General features: G+C 49.0%; 1 protein-coding gene across 4 annotated transcripts in view; it reads right to left on the bottom strand.

The window, feature by feature from the left end:
* The window catches only part of col11a2 (collagen, type XI, alpha 2), a 28,831-nt gene extending 8,520 nt beyond the window's left edge, over positions 1-20,311 (bottom strand). Inside the window, exons 1-29 of one of the 4 annotated variants that reach the window (XM_019867738.1) lie at positions 19,830-20,311; positions 12,837-12,998; positions 11,167-11,377; positions 10,642-10,804; positions 10,425-10,547; positions 6,902-7,837; positions 5,865-5,984; positions 4,368-4,589; positions 3,551-3,604; positions 3,289-3,330; positions 3,148-3,210; positions 3,000-3,074; positions 2,785-2,871; positions 2,298-2,354; positions 2,153-2,206; positions 2,020-2,073; positions 1,898-1,951; positions 1,773-1,826; positions 1,636-1,689; positions 1,507-1,551; positions 1,192-1,245; positions 1,070-1,114; positions 934-987; positions 820-864; positions 596-649; positions 479-523; positions 310-363; positions 191-235; positions 49-102 (exon numbers count right to left, since the gene is read on the bottom strand). In XM_019867738.1, coding sequence (XP_019723297.1) covers positions 49-102; positions 191-235; positions 310-363; positions 479-523; positions 596-649; positions 820-864; positions 934-987; positions 1,070-1,114; positions 1,192-1,245; positions 1,507-1,551; positions 1,636-1,689; positions 1,773-1,826; positions 1,898-1,951; positions 2,020-2,073; positions 2,153-2,206; positions 2,298-2,354; positions 2,785-2,871; positions 3,000-3,074; positions 3,148-3,210; positions 3,289-3,330; positions 3,551-3,604; positions 4,368-4,589; positions 5,865-5,984; positions 6,902-7,837; positions 10,425-10,547; positions 10,642-10,804; positions 11,167-11,377; positions 12,837-12,998; positions 19,830-19,947 — 3,198 coding nt within the window. In that variant the 5' untranslated portion in view covers positions 19,948-20,311. The remainder of the gene's footprint in view (positions 1-48; positions 103-190; positions 236-309; positions 364-478; positions 524-595; positions 650-819; positions 865-933; positions 988-1,069; positions 1,115-1,191; positions 1,246-1,506; positions 1,552-1,635; positions 1,690-1,772; positions 1,827-1,897; positions 1,952-2,019; positions 2,074-2,152; positions 2,207-2,297; positions 2,355-2,784; positions 2,872-2,999; positions 3,075-3,147; positions 3,211-3,288; positions 3,331-3,550; positions 3,605-4,367; positions 4,590-5,864; positions 5,985-6,901; positions 7,838-10,424; positions 10,548-10,641; positions 10,805-11,166; positions 11,378-12,836; positions 12,999-19,829) is intronic. The other 3 variants (XM_019867739.1, XM_019867741.1, XM_019867740.1) reach the window with 3 other exon arrangements.
* Between the last annotated feature and the right edge of the window lie 5,797 nt (positions 20,312-26,108).

The following is a 26,108-nucleotide window of genomic DNA, read 5'->3' as shown; positions in this document are numbered from 1 at the left end:
ATGGAAGATACACAACTCGGAATGTGGGAAAAGGGCCTATTGAATTACCCTCTCTCCTTTGACGCCAAAGTCTCCCTTAATTCCAGGGAAGCCATCTTCTCCCTAGAGACACCAAGATGTTCATTCATACGGCCGTTCTTTGTATGTAACGAGCAGAGTTTTACTCAGGAAGAGATGATCACGCGCGCACCTTCTCTCCCTTGTGGCCCTTCAGTCCTCGGATTCCTTGTTCGCCCTGTGAGCACAAAGCATCAGAAGATTCACCAACACTCGAAAGCACCACGGACCAAAAGGCCACATTGAACTGACCTTGATGCCACGAGGGCCAGGATAACCAATAGCTCCCTGGGGGCCGTTGGGGCCCTGCAGACAAGTACGGGATGTGGATTTGGTCAAGGGTAACTGGCATTTGGCTCCGGAGATGTTTCTCCGGTAACAAGTGTTTGTGCGACGGATGCGCCAATTCGGTGTCACTTACCTGGTTTCCTTTGGTGCCGGTGGGCCCCTCTTTTCCTGGGTGACCCTGGGGTGGAACAACGGTGGTGTTGATTACACTATTCAGGTGGAACTACACAAATCGATAACAGAAACTCACAGGGGGGCCGTCAGCGCCTGGCATTCCCGGCAGACCTGGTTTTCCTGTGGGCCCCTGCAGGAAGTAAGAATGGCCTCGATGACACTTTGCATGTTTAACGCTTGGAAGTAGAACGGTTAGTCACAGTCACTTGACGGGCTCGGACGGATCACCTGCGTGATTGACTGGCATCTGGTCAAAAACCAGTGTCACTCCAAAAAAAAACTCTCTTTCCTCAATCTTACCTTCTCTCCTGGGGGTCCCATGGCTCCCTGAGGTCCTGGCATTCCCTGTGCGGAAACACACAGAGGTTAAAAGTGTCGACTACGGATAAAAAGTGAGAGGGTTCGATGTCTTACCTGAGTTCCAGATGTGCCCTGCTGACCTGGAGGTCCAGGCTCTCCTTGAGGACCCTGAGATCAGAAGAAGACTTAAATAGGTCAACGCGCGATTGAATAAGGGAGAATTAAAGTGAGGAGATGACAAGACACGGACCAGGTTGCCCTTGGGACCAACGGGCCCGTCGTTTCCTCGAACACCCTAAGAGAAGGAGAGAACCCAGTTCAGGGAGGCTTCAGTGCCGTTGCAGGAGTAAAATAAAAACTGTTGTGACTCACAGGAGGTCCGGGAATTCCTGGAGGACCTTTGGGACCGAGCAAGCCACGAGGTCCCTAGAAGGAAAGGGTGGCGGGGGGAAAGGGAACAGAAATGACGTTAAAAGAAAAACAAAACAATCTTGCATGCGCTGAGAGCACCACAAATTACAGCTTCTAAAATGAGCTTTGCACTAAGAGAATGCGAAGAGCGAGAAACATCAGGTCGCCATTACTGCTCTGCACGTTCTTCTACCAAAGATCCATTGAAACCGACAAGCTAAAGAGGGAGGTTTACAAGGGTCCGTGCTCTAACGAGGACAACACTCAGCTACTCACTGCTTCACCGGGGAGACCTCTGGGTCCGACTTCACCATCGTCGCCCTGAGGAAACACGGAAGGAGAATGCCGAGAATGACAAAAGTGTTTCTGATTTGACCCGATTTTCAGATTGCAATGTCTCTCTACCCTCTCGCCGTCCTCTCCTTGAGGTCCGGGGGGTCCCATTGATCCAGTGTCCCCCTGTGAACCGCGAGGACAAAAATTAGCCCAAGAAGATTCAAAGGTTGAACTTGCAGGAAAGGCGGACAGGAGGAAAGGCTTACCCTGTGGCCTTTGTCACCTGGCAAACCGGGAAGACCATCAAAGCCGCGATCACCCTGAGAAGACATCCAAGATGTGAGCCGCCACGCAGATTCTTCTAGACTTTGGGAGAGTTCAAAAGCGTTACCTTAGTACCGGGCTCTCCAGGCATTCCACGGGCTCCATCAGCTCCAGCACGACCCTGGTGGAGATGGGCGGTTAGCAAGGGAGCGCTGTCAAGCCTGCGACCCCGACAACTTCAATACTCACTCTCCTTCCCGCTTTGCCCGGTGGTCCCATCAAACCTTGAGCTCCCCTCGGTCCCTAGCGAGTTCGCAAGCAGTTTCAGGATGCCGCTCTCAAAATGTCAAATGTTTCACCGCCTAGTTCTGACTCTTCTTACCTGAGGACCAGGGTCTCCACTTTCTCCTTTTAGACCGTGACTTCCTGGGTTCCCCTAAAGGAGGACACGTGCATCATCTGTCGTTAGACTTGCATTCGCTTGCATCCTGGCATCAAACACAATCTCTGGAGGTGAGGGGTCATACCAGGGGTCCGGGACGTCCGGTGAAACCCATTGGTCCAGGAGGTCCTTTCAGAGCCATCTGCAGTCGACAGGTTGTCATTGATATACACGTACGACAACTGAGGACGTGCCATTAAATCACACCGATGGGAAACTGTGCGTGGAAAAAGTAGCGAGACACCGAAAGGAATTGGAAATGTGTTGGTGCTTTTGTAACTGGAGCAGTTTCTGCTCTTCTGGGAGGACTCCCATCAAGATGTTGGAGGATGTTTTTGTCCATTTGTGCGATCTTCACATGAGCTCACAGAAGATGTTCGATGGGCTCATTCTTCGCACCAAACTCATGCAAACATTCCTTCGTGGAGCTTGCTTGGTGCAAAGGGGTTTCCCTTGAAACATACTTGCCCCAAATGTTCCCATCATGCCTGTGACCGATTGACTTCTGGGTCTCGATGCTTTTGTCCCTCCGGCGCATGTGATTACGTAGCCGTGCAGCAAACGCCACTCACCCTGGCCTGAGACAAGATGGCGGCCGCTTGGGCTTCCTGAGCAGACACGACGGGACCTTTATCTCCTCCACTCTGGCCAAAGCGGAACTGTAAAAGTCAAAAGGCAAACACTCATTTGGACCGCAGGAGGACTTGGCTTGTCCTAGCAGAGGCCTGGCTCCGTCATCACGCCACAGAAACACACGTGTCAAGCATTTGCTGGGGGATGAACTCACAGGCAGCATCACAGAGGATCCGGGTGGTCCGGGCACTCCATCGGCACCGGGCAGACCGGCCTTGCCAGGAAGGCCCTGTGACATGGAGCAAGCGCCTTAGTCCGGGTGCATGATGAACCACACAACCAATGTCCGTGCTCAAACTTACCCTCTCACCAGGATCACCGACGGAGCCGGGAGGACCGGAGCTCCCTGGAGGGCCAGTAGGACCCTAAGAGGGCGATAGAGAGTCGGAAGACTTGAAAAGAAGCACTTTTTGTAGGAAAAGGATCGAAGGTCATGAACTCACAGCAGGTCCTTCAGGTCCGGGGGGTCCCTCGATCAGCATCCCCTGCGGAGAAGAACATCAACCCATATTTGGATGGACAGAAAGCGATTCACACCCCCCCCCCCCGCCCCTCCCTCAAGGTCTTAATTTGCTCAAGCCATCAAATAAACACAAATGGTTTCCTGTTTTGGTTCAGACAAAACCCAGAGTCGAACTTTGCAATCAAGGTGAGTGTGAATTCAACCCGCCCCAGAATGAAGGCAGTGACTGTGGGTCCACTCACAGGCTCGAGCACGGCTGGCTCTCCTTTCTCACCCTTCTGTCCTCTGATGGCCGCCTGAGGACAAACACATAAACGTGGCCGACAACGCACCACGGTTAAGATAGTAAGCTTTCGCCACACCAAGTCGTAATCGAACATGCAAAGAGGAATCCACCCGTGCATTTTCTATACCACTTGTCCCGTTCAGCCTCACGGGGAGCTGCAGCCTCACAATGCTGACTACTCTCTGGACTTGGGGCCATCCAAACACAGGGCACATATCACAGACGCTAACGTTCATACCGGCAACTGAGTGGGAAAAGTGATGGCGAGGTGCCGCACGGACGTCATGCGAGTAAAACTACGACAGTGACTTTGTGAGCAAAAACCTGCCGGTGCCGGGAAGAGGAACTTCTGCTCCTGCGCCGACCGTTCTGCCTCTTAGCGGCTGTACACGGCAAAGTCACTGACATCAAAAGCATCGCCAATAGGCGGCGGCACGCGAATTTGGCATGCTCTTGAATGGTTCTTTATGCACCGCAGACACATTTCAACCAGCAATGTGAGGGCGAGGGCTTGCCAGAGGACTTCGCCGTGTGGTGCAGGATTATCACCTTGACTCTTGGAGAACTCTTTTTGCCGAATATTTCCAACGTGAGCAAAATCAAAACCGAGGAACACAAAGTGCGGACAAGAGTGGAACTCTATCGCAAATTTGCATTGTAATGAGAGTTTGTGTCATGACAAGAGCAAGTGCATCTGACAAATCCTGCCAATCACAGGTGGTTGAAATGACTGTTTTGGGGGGTTTTTTTGCCTCTGAAGCAAAATGACTTACGCCTGCCTCGTCTGTCACAGCGGACAGGGCGGGGCCAATGTCGCCTTCCACCTCTCGGGCCTCGGGGACGTGCTCGCCGTAGTCCCGATAGGAATAGTCGTATTCCCTCAGGCCCACATCGCCGGTCACATACTCCTCGGTGAAGTGCTCCTCACCGACACCGTCCGTCGCGGTCGAATCCACCTCTTCCTCCGCCAGAGCCGTCTCCGGCGCCTGTGACTGCTTTGGGGGCCCGAGGGAGCCGTGAAGGAGGGCAAGATGAACCGCAAGGCCGGTGGTAAGGAGGAGCGGTGTTTGTCAGGAGGAAAGGTGAGTGACAGAAAGGGAGCAAGAAATGAGTCTTACCTTGTAAAATGAGGCACACACGTACAAAAGACACCCGACCGACTCATTGCCAACACACATTTTCCCCCCAGTCGTCTTTGGAGCTTAGCGTGTATATGAAAAAAAAGTGTGTGTGTGTGTGTGTGTGTGTGTGTGTGTGTGTGGCTCCACAAACGTGCCTTCAATCTAAAAGTGGAAAGCTGACATGACACCAGCTGAGGGAAACACTGTGCCCTCGTGGAATGACTTCCCCTCAAAGTGGATTCGTGCAGGGACCTCATTTGAACACAAGTCAAGCATCTCTGCAGACCTTGTGTTTGGCTGCTGATGTGAATATTTTTCGCAGAGTTGGCTTTGTTGGGTGAAAAGTGAATGATGAAACCAGTGAACTACGAGAAACACACACCGAGGGCAGCGGATGTGCTCGAGTTCACGGAGAGCTTGGCTCAAAACGCCAATGCGCCCACATTGGGTTCCCCTTTTGTCACAAGACGTTTGCAGTCATCCCCCTCCGAGATGACCATCAAAGCGAGTCTTGGTGTTCAGGAAAAAGGGGACGCCCGTGTTAAAATGTAAATGTGGCGCATGGTCCTCGGAAGGGGAGGCTTCTCGCCAAGCGGGATCGTGTGGCGGCGGAAGCGCCAAGAAAACGCTTGTGAGATGTGAGTCACACACACGGCGGCAAGTGGCAGGGTAAACTACAAGACTGGCGTGACGGCGACCGCCCCCTGCTTGCTTCCATTAACTGATGCGCTCCTGAATTGCAGATTTCACTGCAAGGAATCTCATCAGCGGGTTTGGCCAGCAAATTCTTGCAAAACAGGTTAAGTCGACAAGGCAAAGAGTATTGAACTGGGACCGTGTGCATCAGGAGATCTTTGGTTCCTGTCCTGTCACGGGGAGTTGGGAGGTGCAACAAAAGTGACACCTTTTCATGTGTCATCCCGCATAATGACACGTCACTTTTTAGTTTGGCGTGACGCCGTGAACATTATTTTTTTGTGGCAAAGTAACTTTCAGTGTGGTAGATTCCGAGAGGGCCAATCCATTGATGGGGGGACAGAGAGTTATAACAACCATAGCTAGTATGATGTTGCGATAATTCACTGTTTAGTGAAGATTTAGGCGCTTAAGTCGGATCTTATCCTCGGCGAGGTCGTGAGTGTGCGTTACCTGCGTGGGGCTCTCTTCTTGTGCGACCGGCTCACCCTCGGGTTCCGGCAGCGTCTCCTCATAGAAATAATCGGTCTCTGTGGGGGTGTTGCCAGCCTCGGAATATTCAGTGTCTACATCCTGATTGGTCGAGTAGGCAGAAAAGGGGGGAGCAGGGAGGAAGTAAGCAGATTTGACCGGAAGAGCGAAGGTTAGTTCAATGTCTGCTTGTGAGTTCTAAGACGAGAACACAACACAGCATTGCGGTCGTCTCGGTGGCAACTCACATGTTTGACAAATATCACGGAAAAGAAATGTCAGCCAGCCACCGACTATAAACCACGCCCCGTGCGAGGTTTAGGGAGTCGCCAAGACTTAGGGGACATTTCTTTTCACGGTATGGCAGGACAATTGTGACGGGGTGTGTTAGCGGGCGTTGCTCTACGAAAGCTGACGCGCATCCCGGGAGAAGAAAACATCACAACTGATGCTTCGGGATGCTGTTAGCTGCGCTGACCACCAGAAAACAACCCACCATTAAAAAAAAAAAGCAGTCTCACAGAACAGATCTCCACAAATTCACTGCAAAGAATGAATCGAGTCGGCTTCACGGAGGAAGTCAAAACTGCCGGAGCTTGGCGTGAGGGGCTGCTTCATTCACATGAGCAGACGGAAAGAGCTCGTTGGAAAAAAGGCAAACACAAAACACGACAGCACGAGCTGGAGTGGTATCGCGTGGAGTGTGGCACCGCGTGCGTCGTCCCGGCTCTCGCTTTGCGTTTAGCGCCAGTCCATGCCGCATTCACTTCCTGACAGGGAGGTCCCGGTTTGCGCAGCTCGGGGGGAGGAAGGAAAGCGCTCAGTGAGCCATGCTTCACTGTGCACCGCCGTGTCATATCATATGGACAAGCTGGCCCCCACCGCGAAGAGCATATGATATATCGACAGAGAGCCCAGCATCCCGAAGGTCAGACTGTCCACCGCAGAAGGAGGAAGGTGACAGAAGCTGACCTCCAGATGTCACAGGAAGGACATTGCGACCCAAACCAGAGTCGTACCTGTTGGTAACCGCTGTCAAATTTCTTGGCTGCAACTCCGGTGCCACCCGCCGCAGTCTTGTCAAAGGGTGGGAAAGATTTGTGCAGGGACTTGATGTTCAGGTCCAGCGCCGCCTTAGACTTGGTGGGTCTCGGGGGAGTGGGCCGGGCAGGAGCTGCAGTGGTCAGGACCTTCTTCAGGACGGACGACTTCTCCACCACCGCATTCATGGATTTGCTGAGCGCGGGCTTGACGAGGGGGACTTTGGACACCGCCGTTTTCACCTTGACTTCTGACTTGACCGCTGAAGTTTTGGACGCCTTTGTGGGCTCTGCCTTGGCTGCTTTGGTGGCCTTTGGCGCTTTGCTAGCTTCTATTTTGGACGCGGATGTTGACGCACTCGCAGTAGCCCTCCCTAATTGGACAACAGTCTTGGTTTTTGTCACGGTTTCAGTTTTGGCACCTTTCTTTTCTACCACAGTAACTTTGCCGTTGCTACTGGCTTTAGCCTCACCGCTAACTTTGTTCTCAGTTTTGCCGTGAACTTTGACTCCTTTCACTTCGACGGTGATTTTCTCGTTGGTCTTAGACGCGGCTTTATCATTTCCGGCTTTCTTCGCCTTTGCGTTTCCTCTGACCTCGGCTGAAGCTTGGGTGGTTTTCACCACGACGGCTTTTCCAACGGTTTTCTTCTCAGCAAATGCTTTCGCGCTCTTCGCCGGGGCAGTCGTGGTCTTCACCTTCGTCGCCGACGTGGTCTTGGACAAGAAGACGGCAGTGGCGGTGGGCTTGGCGGTGGCCTTGGATTTGGGTGGCTTGGCTGTGGAAGACTTGGGGCCTTTGTTGGGTAGGGGAGGCTTGACTATTTTGAAGTTCCCGCCCTTGGCTGGCTTAGCCGGGGTGGGCTTGGCTTTGACGGAGGCGGCTTTGGCGTGGGTGGCCTTCCCGTTCTTCTTCTAATGTCCGAGTTTATAGATCGGTCGCGATGTTGAATGTGTGCGAGCGGCGTGGCAAAGACACAGAAAGGAGAAGGCGATGCATAGGGTTGGGAGGGGGGGACAGAAAGGGAGAGAAAGACAAGAGTGGCTGTGTTGAGAAACAATGACATCAAGATGGCAAAGGTCTTGGATGATTTAGTGACACTGCACAGGCATTACTGGATACAGCGGAGTCCTCCTTTGTCGTTTTGAACCAATCGGGAGCACGTAGGACTTTCAATTGCCCATCATTGACCCCAGTGACTGATCTCTCCAGTAATGCCATTCTCAACATGAAACAACAAAGCGGCATCGCTGGCCTGATCAAAACCAAGCCAGTTGTTGGGTGGAGGCGCAGAGGGTGTGGCTGTTACAGGCGGGGGTTTAAAAAAAACAAAACAAAAAAACCCCACAAAAAACCAAAAACAAAACAATCTCTCCTCATTAGTCAGCCAAAGCACGCACGCTGACAAAATCAACCTGACAAGCATATGTGACGCGTACGAGATCTGAAGGGGCTTCAAGCGGCGATGATGCAGAATGACAAACTCTCCTATTTTCAGAGTGTAACTTCCGCTTAGACCGATCGTTGTGATCCACATCGGCAAAGTACCTTGTCGTCGACTAGACACGCCCAGGATCAGTCATTGCTGTTCCTGAGAAACACCGTAACGGGAGTGTTACGAAAGGCGTATTTGGGTCGCGTGTCGAGCATGACTCCAGATTTGCTTCCGCCAAGTCTTTCCGTTTGGTCTTGTCTCGTTTCGGATTGGTGGAAGGAATATAAGAAAAGCATACATCGAGATGACCTTCGTTGTTGTTGCTTGACCTTCCGAATGGCAATCTGTGCGGCCTCGTTCCGAGCGCGCTGGACTTAAGTGGCCGCGCACGCAGTTACCATCTCTTTGGTGTTCTGTGTTTTCTCTGGCTTTTAATTTGTTCATCCGCCCGTGGTTTTGAAGCGTTCTCTAGAACTACATTTGGATCGGAGGAAATCCATCAGTAGGTTTACATTTGAAATGAGCGACACGCCCAGTTTAGCCAAGCCCATAACCCCCGCCGCAACGACCCGGTCATGTGGCCACATCAACACACATGACATGTAAGTGACAAAAACAAAACAAAATAAAACAAAAAAGCTTCGTTAAATCGTTGAGCTGAGGGGTTGGCGCGCCTGTTGCTTCCTCTTCATCTGTGGGCTATTTGTGGTGGTCCTATTCCTCATCAAAGCACTGATGGGCCGGGTGGACGAAGAGGGTATGGGGAGGAATGTGTGTGATGGGGGGGTCAGAAGGCAGGTGGAGCAGGAGAATGAAAAAAACCTACTGATTTTATTTGTCATTTCTCAGAGCAGAGCATGTCTGAAAAAAAAAATCTTGACAAATGGGCGGTGACGGTGGTGCTGGGAGGGGGGACAAGCAATCAAGAAAAACCTCATTGATTTGTTGATCCATAACTGGACATTTTGGGAAATTGCTTTTGCGCACTTTCTGAGGCTTTGACGTGGACTCTCACATCGGCTGTCATTCCAAATATGAAGGAAGAGGAGCTCGATGGCTGTCCACGTTCACAGTGACCACGGTCCTCGGCAAAAGTCGAAGGGAGGCAACTGCTCTCTTCTTGAGTGAAGATGTTTCATCTTTTGTCTTGGATTTGTAAAAGTGGGGCCCGCTCCTCCCTGTTTTTGTCTCTGGTAGATTTGGCCTCTCGTGGTCACGTGAAGGTTGTTTTTGTTGTCGCCGAGTGCGGCTGGAGTTTTTCAAACCTGCCTGTGGAAAGACGGCTCATTCGGGGGCCGCTCTTTCCATGGATGGAGACGATCGAGATGATGAGTTGTGGCATAAAGTTCCTCTGGTCATTTAGAACAGCGGCTCTGAACTTTTGCAAGCCCAGGACTCGCTTCTTATTGTTTCAAGGTCGACGAGACCATAAAGCATCTCATTTGTTTCAAAATAGCCGCTGAAAAGTAGAGTACGTTTTCTAATGAGTTTGACATGCCGCCAAAAGCATATTGCTGAGCTGCACTGTATTTGTTTGCAGAGGCGCTGGTGGCTAGAGCACAATTACGTAACATTTCCTGATGCTTCTTGACTATTGTTTCTTCTATGCTGTAACTTGGTACGCCGCGGTACTATTCTGAAAAAAGAGGGGAAAAAAAAATCAAGTCGCAACCCAGCCGAAATGGGTTGGCGACCCACCAGCTGAGAATCTCTTTCAAGCCAGCGCTCCTCTCTGAATTTGGACATTTGAAAACGCACAGCAACTGCTGACTCTGCACCCTGAGAGTGCGACCATCCCCGGGGGACAAAGCCACCAGAGACACTTTCAGAACAGAAGAAACCTTCTGGATCAAAGATGAAACCTCTTCGACAAGCAGGAAGCGATCCGGCGGCCTCCATTCAACTTTTGTCGATAAAAGGAGCTCACTCCTGTCCCCGAAGATACTGAAAGTGATCTCGTTTGACTTCAGCGTGTTCCATCTTTGGGCCGGCCGAAGCGCGTGAACATCCGAGGCGGCACGGTGCCGGTGGAACACTCAAGTGGTGCATCTGCTGGTGCTACTCACATATGTGTTGGGGTCTTGCGCCTGGGTCTTGGGCAGGGGGGAGTCGCAGTCGGGGCTGTAGTGCTCACAGAAGTCATAGGCGGCCTGAGCGTTGGAGGCGATCAGTAGCTGCTGAATGTCTCCCTGCGTGGACGCACAGCCAGGACAAAGATCAGAAGGGAAGCCCTCAACCCCCCCACCGCCCATCCCCATCCCCCAAGCCCGCTCGGCTTCTGACCTGGAACACTTCCTCATCCAGCAGTCGGGCTCCGAATACGGTGATGCCGTTGGTGTCCACCTCGGCGTTGCTGCTGCGGGGCAAAGCTCGGCTCATCTTCTTCTTGCAGTCCAGCATCAGTGTCACGTTCTTCTTGGACACAGAGATGGCGATGCGGTGCCACCTGCAAGGCGTGAGGAAGAAGGAAGCCAAGGGCAAATAAACGCCTGACGTGGCGAGGCTCAAAAGAAAAACTATCCGGGCGCTTGCTCCTGCCCAGTCACGGAGTGCAAATTATCGAATGTGTAAATACGTAGAGCAGAAGATGTGTCAGAGCAAGATTGGAAGACTTGACTGGCGTCACCCCAAAAATGACTCGGGCTTGCCTCTTCCCCCAACAACACCTACTTGAAACTGGACCATTCAGAGACTTACGAGTTCCACCTTTGCTGTCGATACACTTGCATGCGCTCAAAATTTCCCAAGATAACCCCCCACACACACACACACACACCCCTTGCCCCCCCAACGGCGCTGGTTACTGACTTGCCATCAGCCAGGTTGACGCCTTTGAAGAGCGGGTAGTCCTCGGGGGCCGGCTTGCCGTTCTGATCCTCGTAGAGGAAGACGGGCGAGCGGCCGAGCTCGATCCCCAGCTGCTGGACGCCCTGCTCGCTGTAGACGGAGAGGAGGAAGGCCTGGAGACCGGCGTGGGCCTTCACCAGCGCCATGATGGAGAAGTTCTCCGGGAAGCGACCTGCAGTTGACGGGACACGAAGAAACTGGCATTTTAAGTCCATTTCTGAGTTCTGCTTTCTTGACAAAGTGTTTGGCGTCCTTAGTTATTACAAATGGTAAGTGGTGCCAAAAGATTGGATGTAGGAAAGTAGTCATTTGGGTTGGAATTGTTTAAGATGTGTCTATGTCCAGGAGTTTTGCCTGTAAGAGGAGTTGATCAAAGTTTTTGGGGGTCATAGTTTGTCTTCTATTTCTGGGTTATCAATATCGATGATTCTCCACATTCTGCGGGCGGGCATGAATTTCTCACGACTCTCCGCAAACAAAGGCAAACTACTGTCATCGGAGCACCTCCCTCCAAAGAACAAATAACACAAACGCAGGAGAATGATGACGAGCGTGGCGAGCTTTCGGGTAAATGCATTTTTCATTTCTCAGAAGCAAAAGCTGATGGGAGCTGGCGGAGGGGTACGCATACGAACAGTCGGTCTGGCAGCCACAAAAGCTCCACTTGAGAACCTCTTGTGTCTCCTCGCCCAGACGCATAATTACAGAGCATTTCCAAACATCATCAACAGACGACGCCGATGGTGATTGCAGGTTCGCGCAGTTCGGGAATTCCATCTCGAGATTGCGTGTCGACGCGCTGCGCAGCAGAGAGCGCTCCGGCTGGGGCAGCTGCGCACCGCGCGTTTGGTTGCCGGGCCTTCCGGGGGGGGATTTAATGAAACCACGCGACAATGGACAGCAACAAAATATATTCCCGTGCACCGGTCGCTACGGGTGTGTTCGCTGGTCAAAGAATTTGATTGGTCGAAGAAACCATTGCGAATACAGTTGAAGTTACATGCAGGCCATGAACAGATGACGTTAACATGGCAACCCGCAGGGCTCTATTTTCCAGACCAGTGCGGGTCTGGCACAAGGGGGCGGTCCAAATCTGCACAGGGGCGGGCTAGACCTTGTTCTGGTCATTTCGTGGAGTCCAGTTTAAAACAGGAGTCTGGTGCCGCTGTGGGCGTGAACACGGCCGACTTGATTTGCTCCTCTCATTCCCCTGAAAACCGGCGCGGGACAGATGATGTAAAGTTGGCCAGGGGAGATAACAGACCTGGAGACCACCTGCCCACGTGTCCACGGAGCTGCCTGATCATCGTCACTAAAATTGTGTTCCAGTCCCGGTGCCGGAGCTGCTTGGACGTGGTTCCGGCGGTAAGGGAAGTTAAGTCTACTTTCAGCCCCCAAAAAGATGTCAGGACCCCCGGGGTGCATGTCAAGGCCGTGCCCAGTATGGGGCAGGGAAATGAAACAAATTGAGGCTCTCTGTCGCCACAAAAAAATCAGGATATGCTCGTTTTTGCACTGGAGTCTATCAAGACTAAAATCCGATTGGAAGAAAGAAAAAAAAAACATCTCACGTACGCATTTAAATAGTCAATTATAAGAATTTGGGCGCTCATGATCGTGTCGGAGCCTACCGGAGAAGAGCTGCTTGGTGGGGGCTGAGATCTGGGCCTTCTTGCTGATGCGGTAGGCGTGATCAGGGTTGCTGGAGCGCCGGGATGTGCAGAAGCCCGGGACCTTCTTCACGCCCTCAGGGAGGGCGGTCACCTGCATGGCCTTCAGTACGTCCACGGGTTCTGCGGGGGGAGGACAAAGAGGTCGTCAACTTCCGGCTGCTTTTCATATCTCCATGTTTGACCAAAGCACCGTTTCCGGGATTGCCTTTCACCAAGGTTATCGTAGTTTGCGAAAATTAATGAAACAGCTAAAATTAACCCGGAATTTTTTTTTTTTTCGTTTCAACAAACCAAAACGAAACTGCTTTTGAAAAAAAAAGAAGGCTCCGTTGCCAGATCTGTGAATGGTGTCTCGGCATGTTTTGTTTTTTTTCTTTCTCAAATAAATCTCATCATTTTTTATAATATTTGTTGTCTTGGTTTCCCTGGACAAGACCATGTATTTATTTCAGCGGGGCACAGGCGCGCCCCACCAAAACTCATACAGCTAACGTGCAATGTTCACACACACCACGGCACCTATTCACAGCGAACAGCGTTTTTTTTGTTTGTTTTTTTTTTGCGATCCATCCGCACTGCCTTAATGAGCCACATGATGCCGCGTTGGCTGATAGGAAAGTCGCAATGCGTACATTTAACAGGGAAGGTACCACTGTGTTTTTAGCGGTCATTTCTAATCTCAGTTTGGGGGTCATCGTTTCAGTCACATTTCAGGCTTTGCCACGGCTGTTATTTTTGACCATTTTTGGGTGCGTCTTGGCCCCCAGGCGCAGTATTTGACAGTTTCTTCAACAGGTTTCTTTTAGATTGAGTTCAGTAGATTTGTTGCCTACACAAGTGAGTTGTATTTTTGTTTTCACACTTTAATTTCAGGTATGATTTTTACTGGTGTAAAGTAATCAGTGACTGTACTCGGAGAGTATTTCTGAGAGGTGATGTTTCGTGTAAAAAGAACCCGTGCCCTAATAGGAACATTTTGGTCAATCTGTCCAAACAATTGCAGGTGAGGACAAACCAGCAGAGGAAAAACTAAAAGTCTTAACCAACATCGGGACAAAGATTCCTTTCAGAGCAAGATGGTCAAAGCAAAACGTTGGAGCCGACAAAGAAAGAAGCCAATGAAAGTGAATCATACTTTGCCATGGAGCTGTCAGCTGAGCACGACAAACAAATTCTGGCCGCTTTCATGTTCCACCATTGACACGCTTTTTGGAAGAAAGTGTCACAGTGAGACGAAGAGGAAAGATGACATGGTGGGAAGCTCCGAGTTGTTGTTTTTTTTTGTCAGCAATGCGAAGTGACGACATCATCAGAGTGGAGCAAGGATTCCCTACCAGTGTGTCACATGAGCTCATTGGAGTATGTTTGGGTGTTTTGTTTTTTTTTGGGGTGCTACGCTGTGAGATTTTGTGACATGGCTGCGGTGCTTCACAAGTGACGGTGTGGCCCTATGACGGCAGGATCGAGTTGCAAACCAACCCCCAAAGCAGCCCCAGCACAATGTGGCACTCTGTTTCCAGCTCAGGTGAGGCCGAGGCGCTTCCTGCCTGCCCGGCAGCCATCACGCCCGCTAAAACAACACGTCAGCCTTCGCCCGCCCCGACTCGGCCCAAAGATGAAAGCGGTCAAATCTCACACTCTTTTTTTTTTTTTCCTTTTCATTCTCTCCTCATCACCATCACAAGCGCTTAGAGATGGCCACCTCTGGGCCAATTATACGCGGTCATTTCTCAATGATAATTGGAAGGAAGCAGGCGTCAGTCACCCCCCCCCACACACACACATACTGTACATACACTGTATTGCAGTTACAGCTAGTACAGTGTTCCAAGAGTATTTTCACAAAAGACGCCTGTGTGAACCTGATAAACATCGTTTGAGTCGTTCCTGAACAATCTCGGTTATTATCCTGACGCTGGAAAAAGTGGATCTGTGTTGATGTTTATTAGGATACACTATTCAGTGGTTCTTAAACTCGGTTCCCGAGGCCCGACATACGTATAGAAATAAATATACATATACGTACACAAATATAAATGCACGTTCATTGTAGTAAAATGTTTTCATGACGAATTATGTAACCCATTATTATAATACAATAAGAAGAAAGGTATACCTAAATGTTATTTTATTATTTCTTTGACACTATCAAATATCAATCAAGCAATTATGTCATAAAACGTATGAATATAAATGATATAATATTTAAAATATAAATCCTGCTTTTTTTTAACTGTTTTTTTTTTTAAATTCACCCAAAAAATTGATTTCAAATATTTGTTTCGTGAGCTAAATGAGTGGTTCTTAACCTGGATTGAATCGAACCCGAGGGGTTCGGTGAATCTGTCTCAGGGGTTCGACGGAGCCTCTGCCATGGAGGTTAAGACACACCCAACTCAACATGTCAATTAGTTATGATACGTCCGCTTGGCCATCACTGGCTGGTTCATTTTGTGCACAATTTTAAACAATTATACTTCATACGAATCATCAAAAAAAAAAAAATACATGCACATATTCATATACATACACACACACACGCGCACACACACACTTTTAACAAATATTAAAGAACTCTTCGGAATGTAAATTCTCGGCGGGCCGCGTTAAAAGAACGGCTCGAATGGCATACTTTTCCCGGTCCGGCCCCGGTGGTACCGCCGTGTCAAATACTAGACACACACTCCAGCTGACATGCTGACCCCTCACCTCTCACCTGCGCACAACGGCCGCATTGTGCGACCGGCGCCACACGAAAAAGCAAGTCCGGACCGGCCACAGAAGTCGGCAGGTAGCTGCCTGCCTCACAAGGCACTACAGTGAACCCTCCACGTATTCGAGATGCCACGAGGTGGCGTCAAAGCCCTGGCTAATAGGAAAGCAGCAGTTGCTATCAAGGAAATATGTTACAGTGATACATCTTTAACGCAAAGATGAACATCTTTGTATGAAGACGAGGGGCTAAGTTTTGCCCGGGTTGTTCGTGGAAAGTCCACGGTGAGTCCAAATCAAATTTAATGTAATCACATCACATCACATGTGTCACAGAAGCAATTCTAAACATTTTGGGTGGAGTCGATTACTCGATGCTGATTTCTGGAAATAATTGTCAGGGTCCGGGTGGCAAAGTTTGTTGTCAGGACAACAAACCCTTGTGGCCTTGACCGCAGAGCCATTCTCCAAGTGAACATCCATTCTGGTATAAGTTAGCATTTGCTCCAAATTTAGCAGTTGCTTCCGCCCATCCGCCGACCACACGAGGGAGACTGTTAAGTACACGTTTGAGTTTATGGAGTTGCTAACAGGACCTACAGTGCAACAAGCGACTTTTTTAAAATTTTTTATTTGAAGACCTAAAATAAGACCCACAAGTTGGGAGTGGACAATAAATGTAAACTAAAAAAATGCCGAAATGTATCTCAACGCTGCGTGAGCGAAACAAAGTTCATCCAATAAGACAGTACCGGTATAAATATCAGGGAGGCTCGATACCACGTTTCGATACCGGTTTGAGTTTTTCATTCTTGAATACGCACTGATACGGATACCACAGGTATTCATACGACATTTCAATGAACACAATGACAGGTAATTCTGAACGAAAGAAAAAATTTAATGCCCAAGTACAGTTCAGATGTATTTAACTTTTTATTGCAAACAACTTACATTTACACTTGGATTTGAATTATTATTTTAATTTCATCATTATCTGAGTCGATTTTTTTCCCTATATTTAAGTGCTGGTTAAACAGCAGTTTATGGCATCAAGAGTTCAAAATTTTTTTGCCACGTTTCACTGCACCAAGTATGCTTTGAGTGGTGTGCGTGTGCGTGTGTGTGTGGCGCTCTGGCATCTCGTGCGGTTTCGGGTCACCGAGGCCGTAGTGGATGGGACCGACCTACCCACCAACCTTTTACCCAGCCATATATTAACATGTATCACCTATCTATAAAATCTATTGATCCTTCTATCCATCTCTTTCCATTCATTCTTCCATGGGTCCATCCATCCATTGAGCCACCGAGCATTTTATCAATCCAACTGTCACTATCTTTCTACCGAGCCATCTCTCCATCCATGTACATATCATCTACCCTTCCAACAACCTCTCTCATCTACCCATCAATTCATCCTTCATCCATCACCCACCAATGGAAATCCTACGCAGCCATGTGCCATTAGACGCGGGACGAACTCATAACCTTGCGCCAAATGGGAACCCTCATAATTGTTGCATTTAGCCACAATGACACATATTGGGGCGCATCACGCCTCCCTTATAAACGCTCGCGGCTGTGAACGTTTGTTTCCAAATTGCGCGGCGCGTGTCAATGTCTGGAAAAGACATGACGTGCACGAAGATCATACTAAAGAGGTCCAGCTGGCCTCCCGCGCCGCGCCAAATAACAGTGAGCAGGAATAGCATCGTCCGCAGACCGCGGCCTATCATTATGGCGCTGGCTACTCTGTGGCCCTGTGGAGCGAAGCCGAGACGCTCAAAACCGCCGAGAAGCGTGGGCGGACGCTCCATGTGTTGCCTCAAACCTGCAGCGCTGATGCGGTTTGGCGAAAAGGGGGGTCAGGGAGGCGTCGGGTCAGCTGGGAATGCAGGAGGGACGAGCAAACATGTGGCGGTTAGCATTCAATATTAACACCTTTGATGCTTCCATATTGACCATATTGTCCACTGAGTGTTTGAAATTAGCGCATCCTTGCAGTGGAAAATTACGCAGCCCCAGACACGACATGGGAGGGGAAAATGACATTATGGCCGCAATATCGATATTAGGTGTGCCAATGGCTAATTTGTGGCCACAAAATACTCATTTGTGAATGAGCGCACACAACACTTAACGGTGGCTTCACAATAACGCGGACACGAAATACTAATTTGCGTCCACAAAACACTCAATCGTGGCCAGCAAGTTGTGACGATGTGCAGGCAAAATACACATGAAAATCACTATTAGTATTCCTGGACAGCACGGTAAGCAAATGAAGCGCACCTTCTCGAAAAACAGGATGAGAAGGTACCCTCCATTTGCAAGAAGTTTTTTTCATGGGAATGATATAAAAAAACACATTTTTGGATGTCAAAACAATTCCAGGAGCCATAATTATTATTTTGCAAAAACAACTTTGCATTTTGTGCTCATATTGTAGTCACATTTGATATCCTTTACCGCCCCATGTCACATCTGAGGTGGCATCGAACACATTTGCACAAGGGGCAAAGCGTGCGGGCTAGGAACTACGAGGCCAAGCTCGAAAAGCACAAGGCTGACCGTTTGGACGCCTAAAGAAGTGCTGTTTTGTGGCTGGTGCGGACAAGGAAGGTTGACTCCGTACTGGAGACAGAGAAGCGGAAGGTGAGGTGGAGAAGTGATTCAGGAGGCGGAGGAGGCCCTCACAGACGCTCCATTCAGAGGAGGCCGTGTTGTGTTTATCCAGGAGTCGGTGCACAGAGCGTCCTTTGAGGACCTCGATTAGACACTTTGAAAAGGACCCGAACGGAGGAGGAACATCCATGTGGACAAAATGCTCCTCCTTTGAACAGAACCTCTTTCACGGCTCCTTGTGGGAGATGCGCCTCCTACTCCTCCGCTCAACTGACAGCTTGCCTCCAATCACGTCGGTGGATTGGTGTCATTGATTTGTCCCGTTTGGCAGTCTGCTGAGCGCTGACTCCATTTTACCTAACTCTTGAGGAAAAAAAAAAAAAACCCAACAAAAAAATAAATAAAACAGAGCATTGACTAAAGGGTTGTGATACACATTTCCTTCAAAAAATTTTTAATAATTTGAATTATTGACGCTCCCTGAAAATTGGAAAAAAAATAAAACGCAATATATGAGCGATAGCGTTTGGAAAACACACACACAAATTGCAAATGTCTCCATTGTGGGACAAATAAAGGTTTTCTGAACTTATCGTAAATAAGAAGGTGATTGTTGAGGGGACGGGTGCGGGTTGCGAGTAACGAGGGCTCGGATCCCAAAAGAATCCAACAATGGGAGAATTCGTGAACGCCGAGCCGCAAATACGCAGGGTCCACTGTAATTGACGAATTGCTATTTGTTGCTATGTTAAGTACGTTTGCTTGTCCTTTCATGTTGTGACTCGTCAATATAAATACAATCGACTGGAGGCGGGGAGTGGGGAGCACAGGTACAAGAAAAAGATGGGGGCTGGATTGTAAGGTGGTCGTACGTCACTCTTCCATTATCAAACAAAGTTACAGAGAGGCGCTTTCACGTAAGCGTAAACACACGCGAGAGACACTGGCCGCTTTCTCCTCCGCACCGACTCCCATAAGAAGCCATTCATGAGTGGCAAAGTCCACATGGACGCGCATGGCCAAAGAACACATCGGAGGGGAGGGAGAAGTATGGCTGGGGGGCGGGGGGGGGGTGACGTCAATATCGAACAGATTGTGCTAGATTCCATATTCCTTTTTTTTTTTTTTTTTTGCAATAATTTAGCAATCAGCCCTAATTGACAGTTAATATGCGGGATGCTGCCGATGAGTGATGGAGGCGTCAACGTGCACGTTGACGCACAGGCGCACCAGCAGGCACCAATGGGCGCACTGGTGCTCAGGCTGCGATGTGTGGCACGGGAATATGTGACAGCAAAAACACATACTTTTTTGACAATGTTGACAGAAGCAAACTTCCCCCTAATTAAAATGCTTTTTTTTTTTTAAACAACCCATCAGAGTGCAAGCCAAGTCCCCCCCACACCCCCAAAAAAAAACATTTTTTTAGTGTGTGTGTGTGTATGTGTGTGTGTGTGTTTGTGTGTGTGGCGGGGGTGGGGGGTGCACTTGTTCATGGATTTACATCCATTGTCAGGCACTATTACGCACAGTCAATTAAAGCAAACAATCGCTAAAGTGGAGGATAGGTGATCCTCAAATCACTTGAAGTCGGAATGGAGGTAGTCTTACCTGCCTGCGCCGAGGTGCTCTGGCACAGCGCGAGCACCAGGGCGACCAGAGCGACGGAGGTCAGGCCTGGGCTCCAGGGCCTCCGTTTCTTCCGGAAGGGGCAATCTGCAATATCCATAGTGAGCGCGGAGCGGCGGCGGCTGCTGCTGCTGCTGCTGCTGGATGCAAGGGTGTCCTCTCCCAGAAAGCCAGCCGACGAGAGGCAGCTGACTGAACCTCTTGCGAGGTGACAAGACTAAAAAAAAAAAAAAAAAAGAAGAAAAAAAGGAAGGAAGAAGAGGGCCACCAAAGTGACGGCGGGGAAGGGGGGCAAAAAAAGCTTTGAGGAGCAGCCCTTAAAGCTCCATGGAGTCCGTCAAAGTGCAGAGCACAGACACCTGGAAGCTCGCACTCTCTCTCACCCTTCCCTCACTTTCCCACTTTACTCTCTCCTACCCGAGTGTGAGTGTGTGCGTGGTGGGAGGAGAGGGAGGGAGAGGGAGGGAGGGAGAGAAAGAGAGAGAGAGAGAGAGAGAGAGAGCGAGAAAGAGAGTCAATGTGGGAGGGAGAGAGAAAAAAGCGTTGACGTGAGTCAGTGTAGTCTGGCAGAAAGCTTCTCAAAACGACACACGAAAGACTATAAAATGGACTAAAAAACAGACTTACTTATCATGTATTGCATTTTTTTTTCCCAAACTCTTCACACGGTTTTCAAATCACTTGTCCCGTGGGACATGCGAGCGCGCATCAGGTTGGCCAATCGGAGCTCCGTCCGCACTTCCAAACCACACCCACCCGAGCCACTCGGTAGCCGATTGGTCCCATCCCACGCGACCCAGTTTCGCCACGTGGGTGATCCAAGTGGCGCCAATAGATCAGCACGTTTCCCACCTCATCAAGATGATCCTCTTTCACTGCAACAGGTGCATTTTTCAGATGCACATTTCATTGCTCCTCTGGGGACTCTTTTGGTGTCATTTTGCCAGGCTCCGTTGATCATTTGTGGAGCCAAATACACGAAGGGAGGCAAATTTAAGTGCCAACCGGTGGCGCGCAAAGTTGGGGGTAAGAGTCGGGCGGTGGCCTTGGACAGCCGCCGTACTACAGAAAGGGACATGCAGCCTCGCAGACGCTGGCCAGACAAAGAACTGCACTTTTCACAATCGTCCGCTCGGGTGACACCAACACCATCTCTCTCGGTGTATCGTGCGCACATTTATTTTTTTGCCACACAATAGGTAGAACATTCACAATATTCATTTGATGCCACAAAACTGAGGCCAACAAATAAATATAGCCTGTGCACAAAGTCATTTCTAGCCACAAAATATTAAATTGAGGCCACGAAATACAAAGTTGTGTCCTCAAAAGAGATCCGGTCGAACATGCTCGCAAAATGATCAACAGCGGCCATGACGTACTCATTTGAGGCCATAATTTAGAGGCGCACAAAATAGTTTTGGGCCCTGAAATTCTGAACGCTGTAACGTGAAGGCAAGTGTGGCACTTGAGTTTTACTTCATAACATTTTGGAAGATTTGGGTTTACGCCGGATTTTTTTTTTTTTCTTGTGTGTCCCAACTAAATTGGTGGCTGGCAGATTTTAAGGCGGCCTTTTTTGTTGACGGCCACAGGCGAACCTGCGCTGCTTTATCAGCTTCTTGATCAGAGGATTGACTCAGCAAAGGAGAAGTGCTCGCTAGCATATTGAGCAAAACTGTGAAGAATACAAAAGAACCGGGACTCAACTAAAACGTCAAACTATATGTAGACCGGGGTTGAAAGATGAAAACTGATGTGTCAAATCGTTGTCTGCCTAACTGCTAACATAAACGCTTTTGGTGTCATTTTGCCAGGCTCCGTTGATCATTTGTGGAGCCAAATACACGAAGGGAGGCAAATTTAAGTGCCAACCGGTGGCGCGCAAAGTTGGGGGTAAGAGTCGGGCGGTGGCCTTGGACAGCCGCCGTACTACAGAAAGGGACATGCAGCCTCGCAGACGCTGGCCAGACAAAGAACCGCACTTTTCACAATCGTCCGCTCGGGTGACACCAACACCATCTCTCTCGGTGTATCGTGCGCACATTTATTTTTTTGCCACACAATAGGTAGAACATTCACAATATTCAGTTGATGCCACAAAACTGAGGCCACCAAATAAATATAGCCTGTACACAAAGTCATTTCTAGCCACAAAATAGCACGCAAAATATTAAATTGAGGCCATGAAATACTGTCCTCAAAAGAGATCCGGTCGAACACGCTCGCAAAATGATCAACGGCGGCCATGACGTAATCATTTGAGGCCATAAATTAGAGGCGCACAAAATAGTTTTGGGCCCTGAAATTCTGAATGCTGTAATGTGAGTGTCCCAACTAAATTGGTGCCTGGCAGATTTTAAGGCGGCCTCCTATTGTTGACGGCCACAGGCGAACCTGCGCTGCTTTATCAGCTTCTTGATCAGAGGATTGACTCAGCAAAGGAGAAGTGCTCGCTAGCGTATTGAGCAAAACTGTGAAGAATACGAAAGAACCGGGACTCGACTAAAATGTCAAACTATATGTAGACCGGGGTTGAAAGATGAAAACTGATGTGTCAAATCGTTGTCTGCCTAACTGCTAACATAAACGTGTGGGCAACAATAAGGTGCACTTCTGATTGTCTTCATCTCCTGTGCCAGAATAAGAACGAGAAAACCTTTATTCGTCTCACAACATTCAAGCTTTTATCGTGTTTACAAGATAAGGTGCGGTTCTGTTCAGTGCATCGTCAATGAGTCTGCATAGAAAGCTGCTGAAAAAGAGAGCGAGAGCAAGCGGGAGAGAAAAAAAAAAAAAGATTCTTTCAGGGGGCGTCCCCACGTGAAAATGCAGGGTGGAGCTCTGATGGAAAGGGAGCGTGAGCAGCTGCACACCCTAACTATCATCCGAGCGGCTGCATGCAACAATTATCTCCAAGGAATGTATAAAAAAAGCTTGTTTGGTTTTCATACCTACACATTAGTGAGACAAATATGAATTTCAATGTTGTCGGGAGCAAAAAGCAAAGTGCTGTCAGGACAAAATGCCAGGCTGGCACAAGCTGGAAAGTTCTGGACGGTGAACATGGATTCCTTTCTTTGTGGCCTAAAAACGGAGTTTCTCGTCTAAAAGTTTGCCGTTGGGTTCTGGCCGCAGATCCACCAGCGTGAAGTCCGCTGGAGGAGACATCGAAGGTGCCAGAAGGCGGCACGGGACGGCGGCTCTCCAAAACGCAAAAGTCCAACCTCACTTTGAAAAATCTACATTGGATAGAAGTCCACACGTCTTTGTTGAAATGCCAGGTTTTTATAAACGTGATCTGGACAACTTCAATGAAGGGGAAAAAAATGACAGAGGCCAAGCTTGCAAAAGTGTAGACACCCACTCGGATGTATGTGGCTGTGTTCAGAATGAACCAATGACATTCCGACTCGGACTCCTGTTAAATGTGCGTCGGCACCATTTAAAGTGACTCCGATGAACCGCAAATAAAGTTCAGGTGCTCTAAGAGGCTTTTCCCGACTTTTGGAGGGCTCTTAATTTGCTTAGCTGCAGTTACTTTTTGAAATAACAGAACGTTTTGATGTGAGCCTTGTTAAAATGTTATAATCAGCGGCAGGCCAATTAAAAAAACGCACAGGTTGCCATAGCAACATTCACAAGGTGCTGCATGTCATCGGGGCAATCGAAAATGGACGTCAGTCGCCGTACGTCCCTCTCGAGCAACGGGTACTTCCACGCGCAAGACAGACGCCCGGAGGAGAAGATGAAGGCAAACGCAAGAGAGGCGAGCGATGCCATGAAAAACTCCGCTCGAGGGCGTCTTTTTCTCCCTCGGTCTCTCTGTGTTCCAAAAGCAGAAGCTTGTAATTAAACTAAAGCAGCCATGTTAAATTGCTGACTTCCTTGAAAAGTCTGTACTTTATAGGGCAGGGCAGGGCACACACACGCACCGCAGTTCACTAAAATAGATCATGGTGGAGAGAGAGAAAAAGGTGGTGTCAGGGGTGGAGGGGGTCACGCAGGGAGGCAGCGTCGGCCTTCCGCGCGCCAACCTCCGAGGCCAGGTAGTGAAGGAAATGAGACGGAGAAAGGGTCAGTCATTCTGGGCAGTGGCCGCAGGTCACGCCCAGTAAGCCGCATACCTCAAATAGGCGAGAGGGAGGGGGCTGAATATGGGTGAGCATGGGGCATGGAAGGAGGGGGGGGGGAGGACTCAAAAGTGGGTGTTTTTTTTTTTTTTTAATTCAGTGTGAAAATGTGCCCGTCAGCACAGTTAGATATAAAACTATATTTCACGTATTTACGTAATTATGCAACGTAGCAAGCACAAGACACACAATTGAGTGTTCAGGCCAGTGACTTTAAAACGAGAGCTATGTGTTTGTGTCTCGACAGTGTGCGAGGGGAATTTTGGGGTGACACGGAACTTTTTTTTTTTCCTTTTTGGGGTGGTGTCCGTAATTCGGAGACTTTCAGTTTTTTGGGGGGGGGCTTTTTGGAAGGTGTGGATGGAGTGGTGTTAACTGGCAGCTAGGCATGGGTGAGCACAGTGCTCAAGTATTTGATTTTTTTTTTTATTCAGTGTGAACGGTGACAGTCAGCACAGTTACTGTAGATATGAAAATGTATTCCGTGTATATGCAATTGAATAAAATTAAATTGTGAAAAAAAAACCTGCTATTTTGACGGATCAACTGCAACGAAGTAGCTCAAGCCAAAGTAAAACAAACGTCAAGAAGCCTACCAAAACATCTTAACTTTATTTAGGGTTAATCAAGAGGTCCTTAAGACAATGGCAGGTGTGTGCTGACTCCCACCAAAGATTAGTTTGAATGTGAGTGGTTCTTTCTGGGGAGGGGGGGGGGCTACTGTATAGGTCATTCAAAATTGTCTGGTTGAATGATTAGAGCAAGCCAGCCACTGAGAACAAAAGGGGGCTAGCTCCATTTTTGTCATTTAGCAGGAGGACGGTTTCAAATTTTGCCATGTCAACCAGTGAGCATCATTTTAAGTTTCGTGCCATAATGGCCAAAGTCCAAACGGCCGTCAAATCTGTCAGTAATTCATGAATGACGATAAAAAACATTCACTGGCACCCATGCTAAAAGGAAAAAAAAAAAAACAGGTGCGGCAATGGATAAAATGTCAAAACTTGATTTCCTCTCATGATATCCCTTTCCTCTACTCATGTCCACACTAAATTTTTAAAAAGACGAAATGGCATTGGCCCACTCTAGTTCTGAGTGTAATTAACTGAGAATGTAACACAGCATAACGCAGACGAACGGAAGAGTGCCAAAATTGGAGCCCCGTCGATCTTAGGGAAAGTGCTGCCTGCCGGCCTGCCTGCCGAAGCATAGGTGGAAAGGTACCGGCCTAAGTGAAGGAGGAGGGTGTGTGGTAGGGGTGGCAGAAGGGAGGGGGGGGCACAAAGGCATGCTGAGGGTGAGATGGAATGAAAGAGAGCCATTGACGAAGGCAGAGGGAGCACATGGAGGTAAAGGGGAGGGAGCGAGGAAGGATCAAAAGCCATTTACCTGCGGACGGACGGACAGAAGCGGCGCTGACTGACCTTCTGACTGCTCACTTGACGACATCCAAGTCAGCGCCTGTGACCACAACCCAAATGTAAATAGGATGGACACCATTCATTCTCTACACCCGCGATGGGCAACTTAAACTCTTTCTACCCATTGTCAAAATCCGTTTTTTTACGTCTTGACTGATTTACATTTGAACTTGAACCAGGAAGCATCGTTGTCGGCAAGTTATCATTTGCTAATTTAGCAAGGCAATGGAAGCGCTTTCGCGGTGCCAAGTTATCGAAACGGATATCGTATAGAACCGACAGTAAAGATGCATTTTTACTTTTGTGCTAAATTACATTCACTCGAGAAGCTCGACGACAGTGCTGAGGTGAGCTTTATTCCCATTGTTGATTTTTTTTTTTTTTAAAAGAAGGTGCAGCGATGTGAAGCATAGTAACAATTGTGGGAATAAAGCCAACCTGTGACCCAGAGCAGTCGGCTGGACATTGAGCGCGAGACGAAGGGTCATTTCGGCATTGGTGCGGCGGCTCCGGGAGCATCAAGGTCCCGTTCACGTCCGTGTCTGAAATGAGCTCAGAGATGACCCGGAACTGGTGTTGAGAACGCATTTGTTTTGATTTTCCAGTACTCCTTTCTATGAAATTTGGTCCCAAAATGGCTGACTTTCTTTCCAATTTCAGGCGGGTTTTTTTTTTTTTGGCCGTCCCGTTTTGATAGACATGTTCAC

Source organism: Hippocampus comes, unplaced genomic scaffold (genome assembly GCF_001891065.2).
Source record: "Hippocampus comes isolate QL1 unplaced genomic scaffold, H_comes_QL1_v1.1 scaffold207, whole genome shotgun sequence".
Lineage (NCBI taxonomy): Eukaryota > Metazoa > Chordata > Actinopteri > Syngnathiformes > Syngnathidae > Hippocampus > Hippocampus comes.
This window is presented reverse-complemented; position numbering and strand designations above follow the sequence as displayed.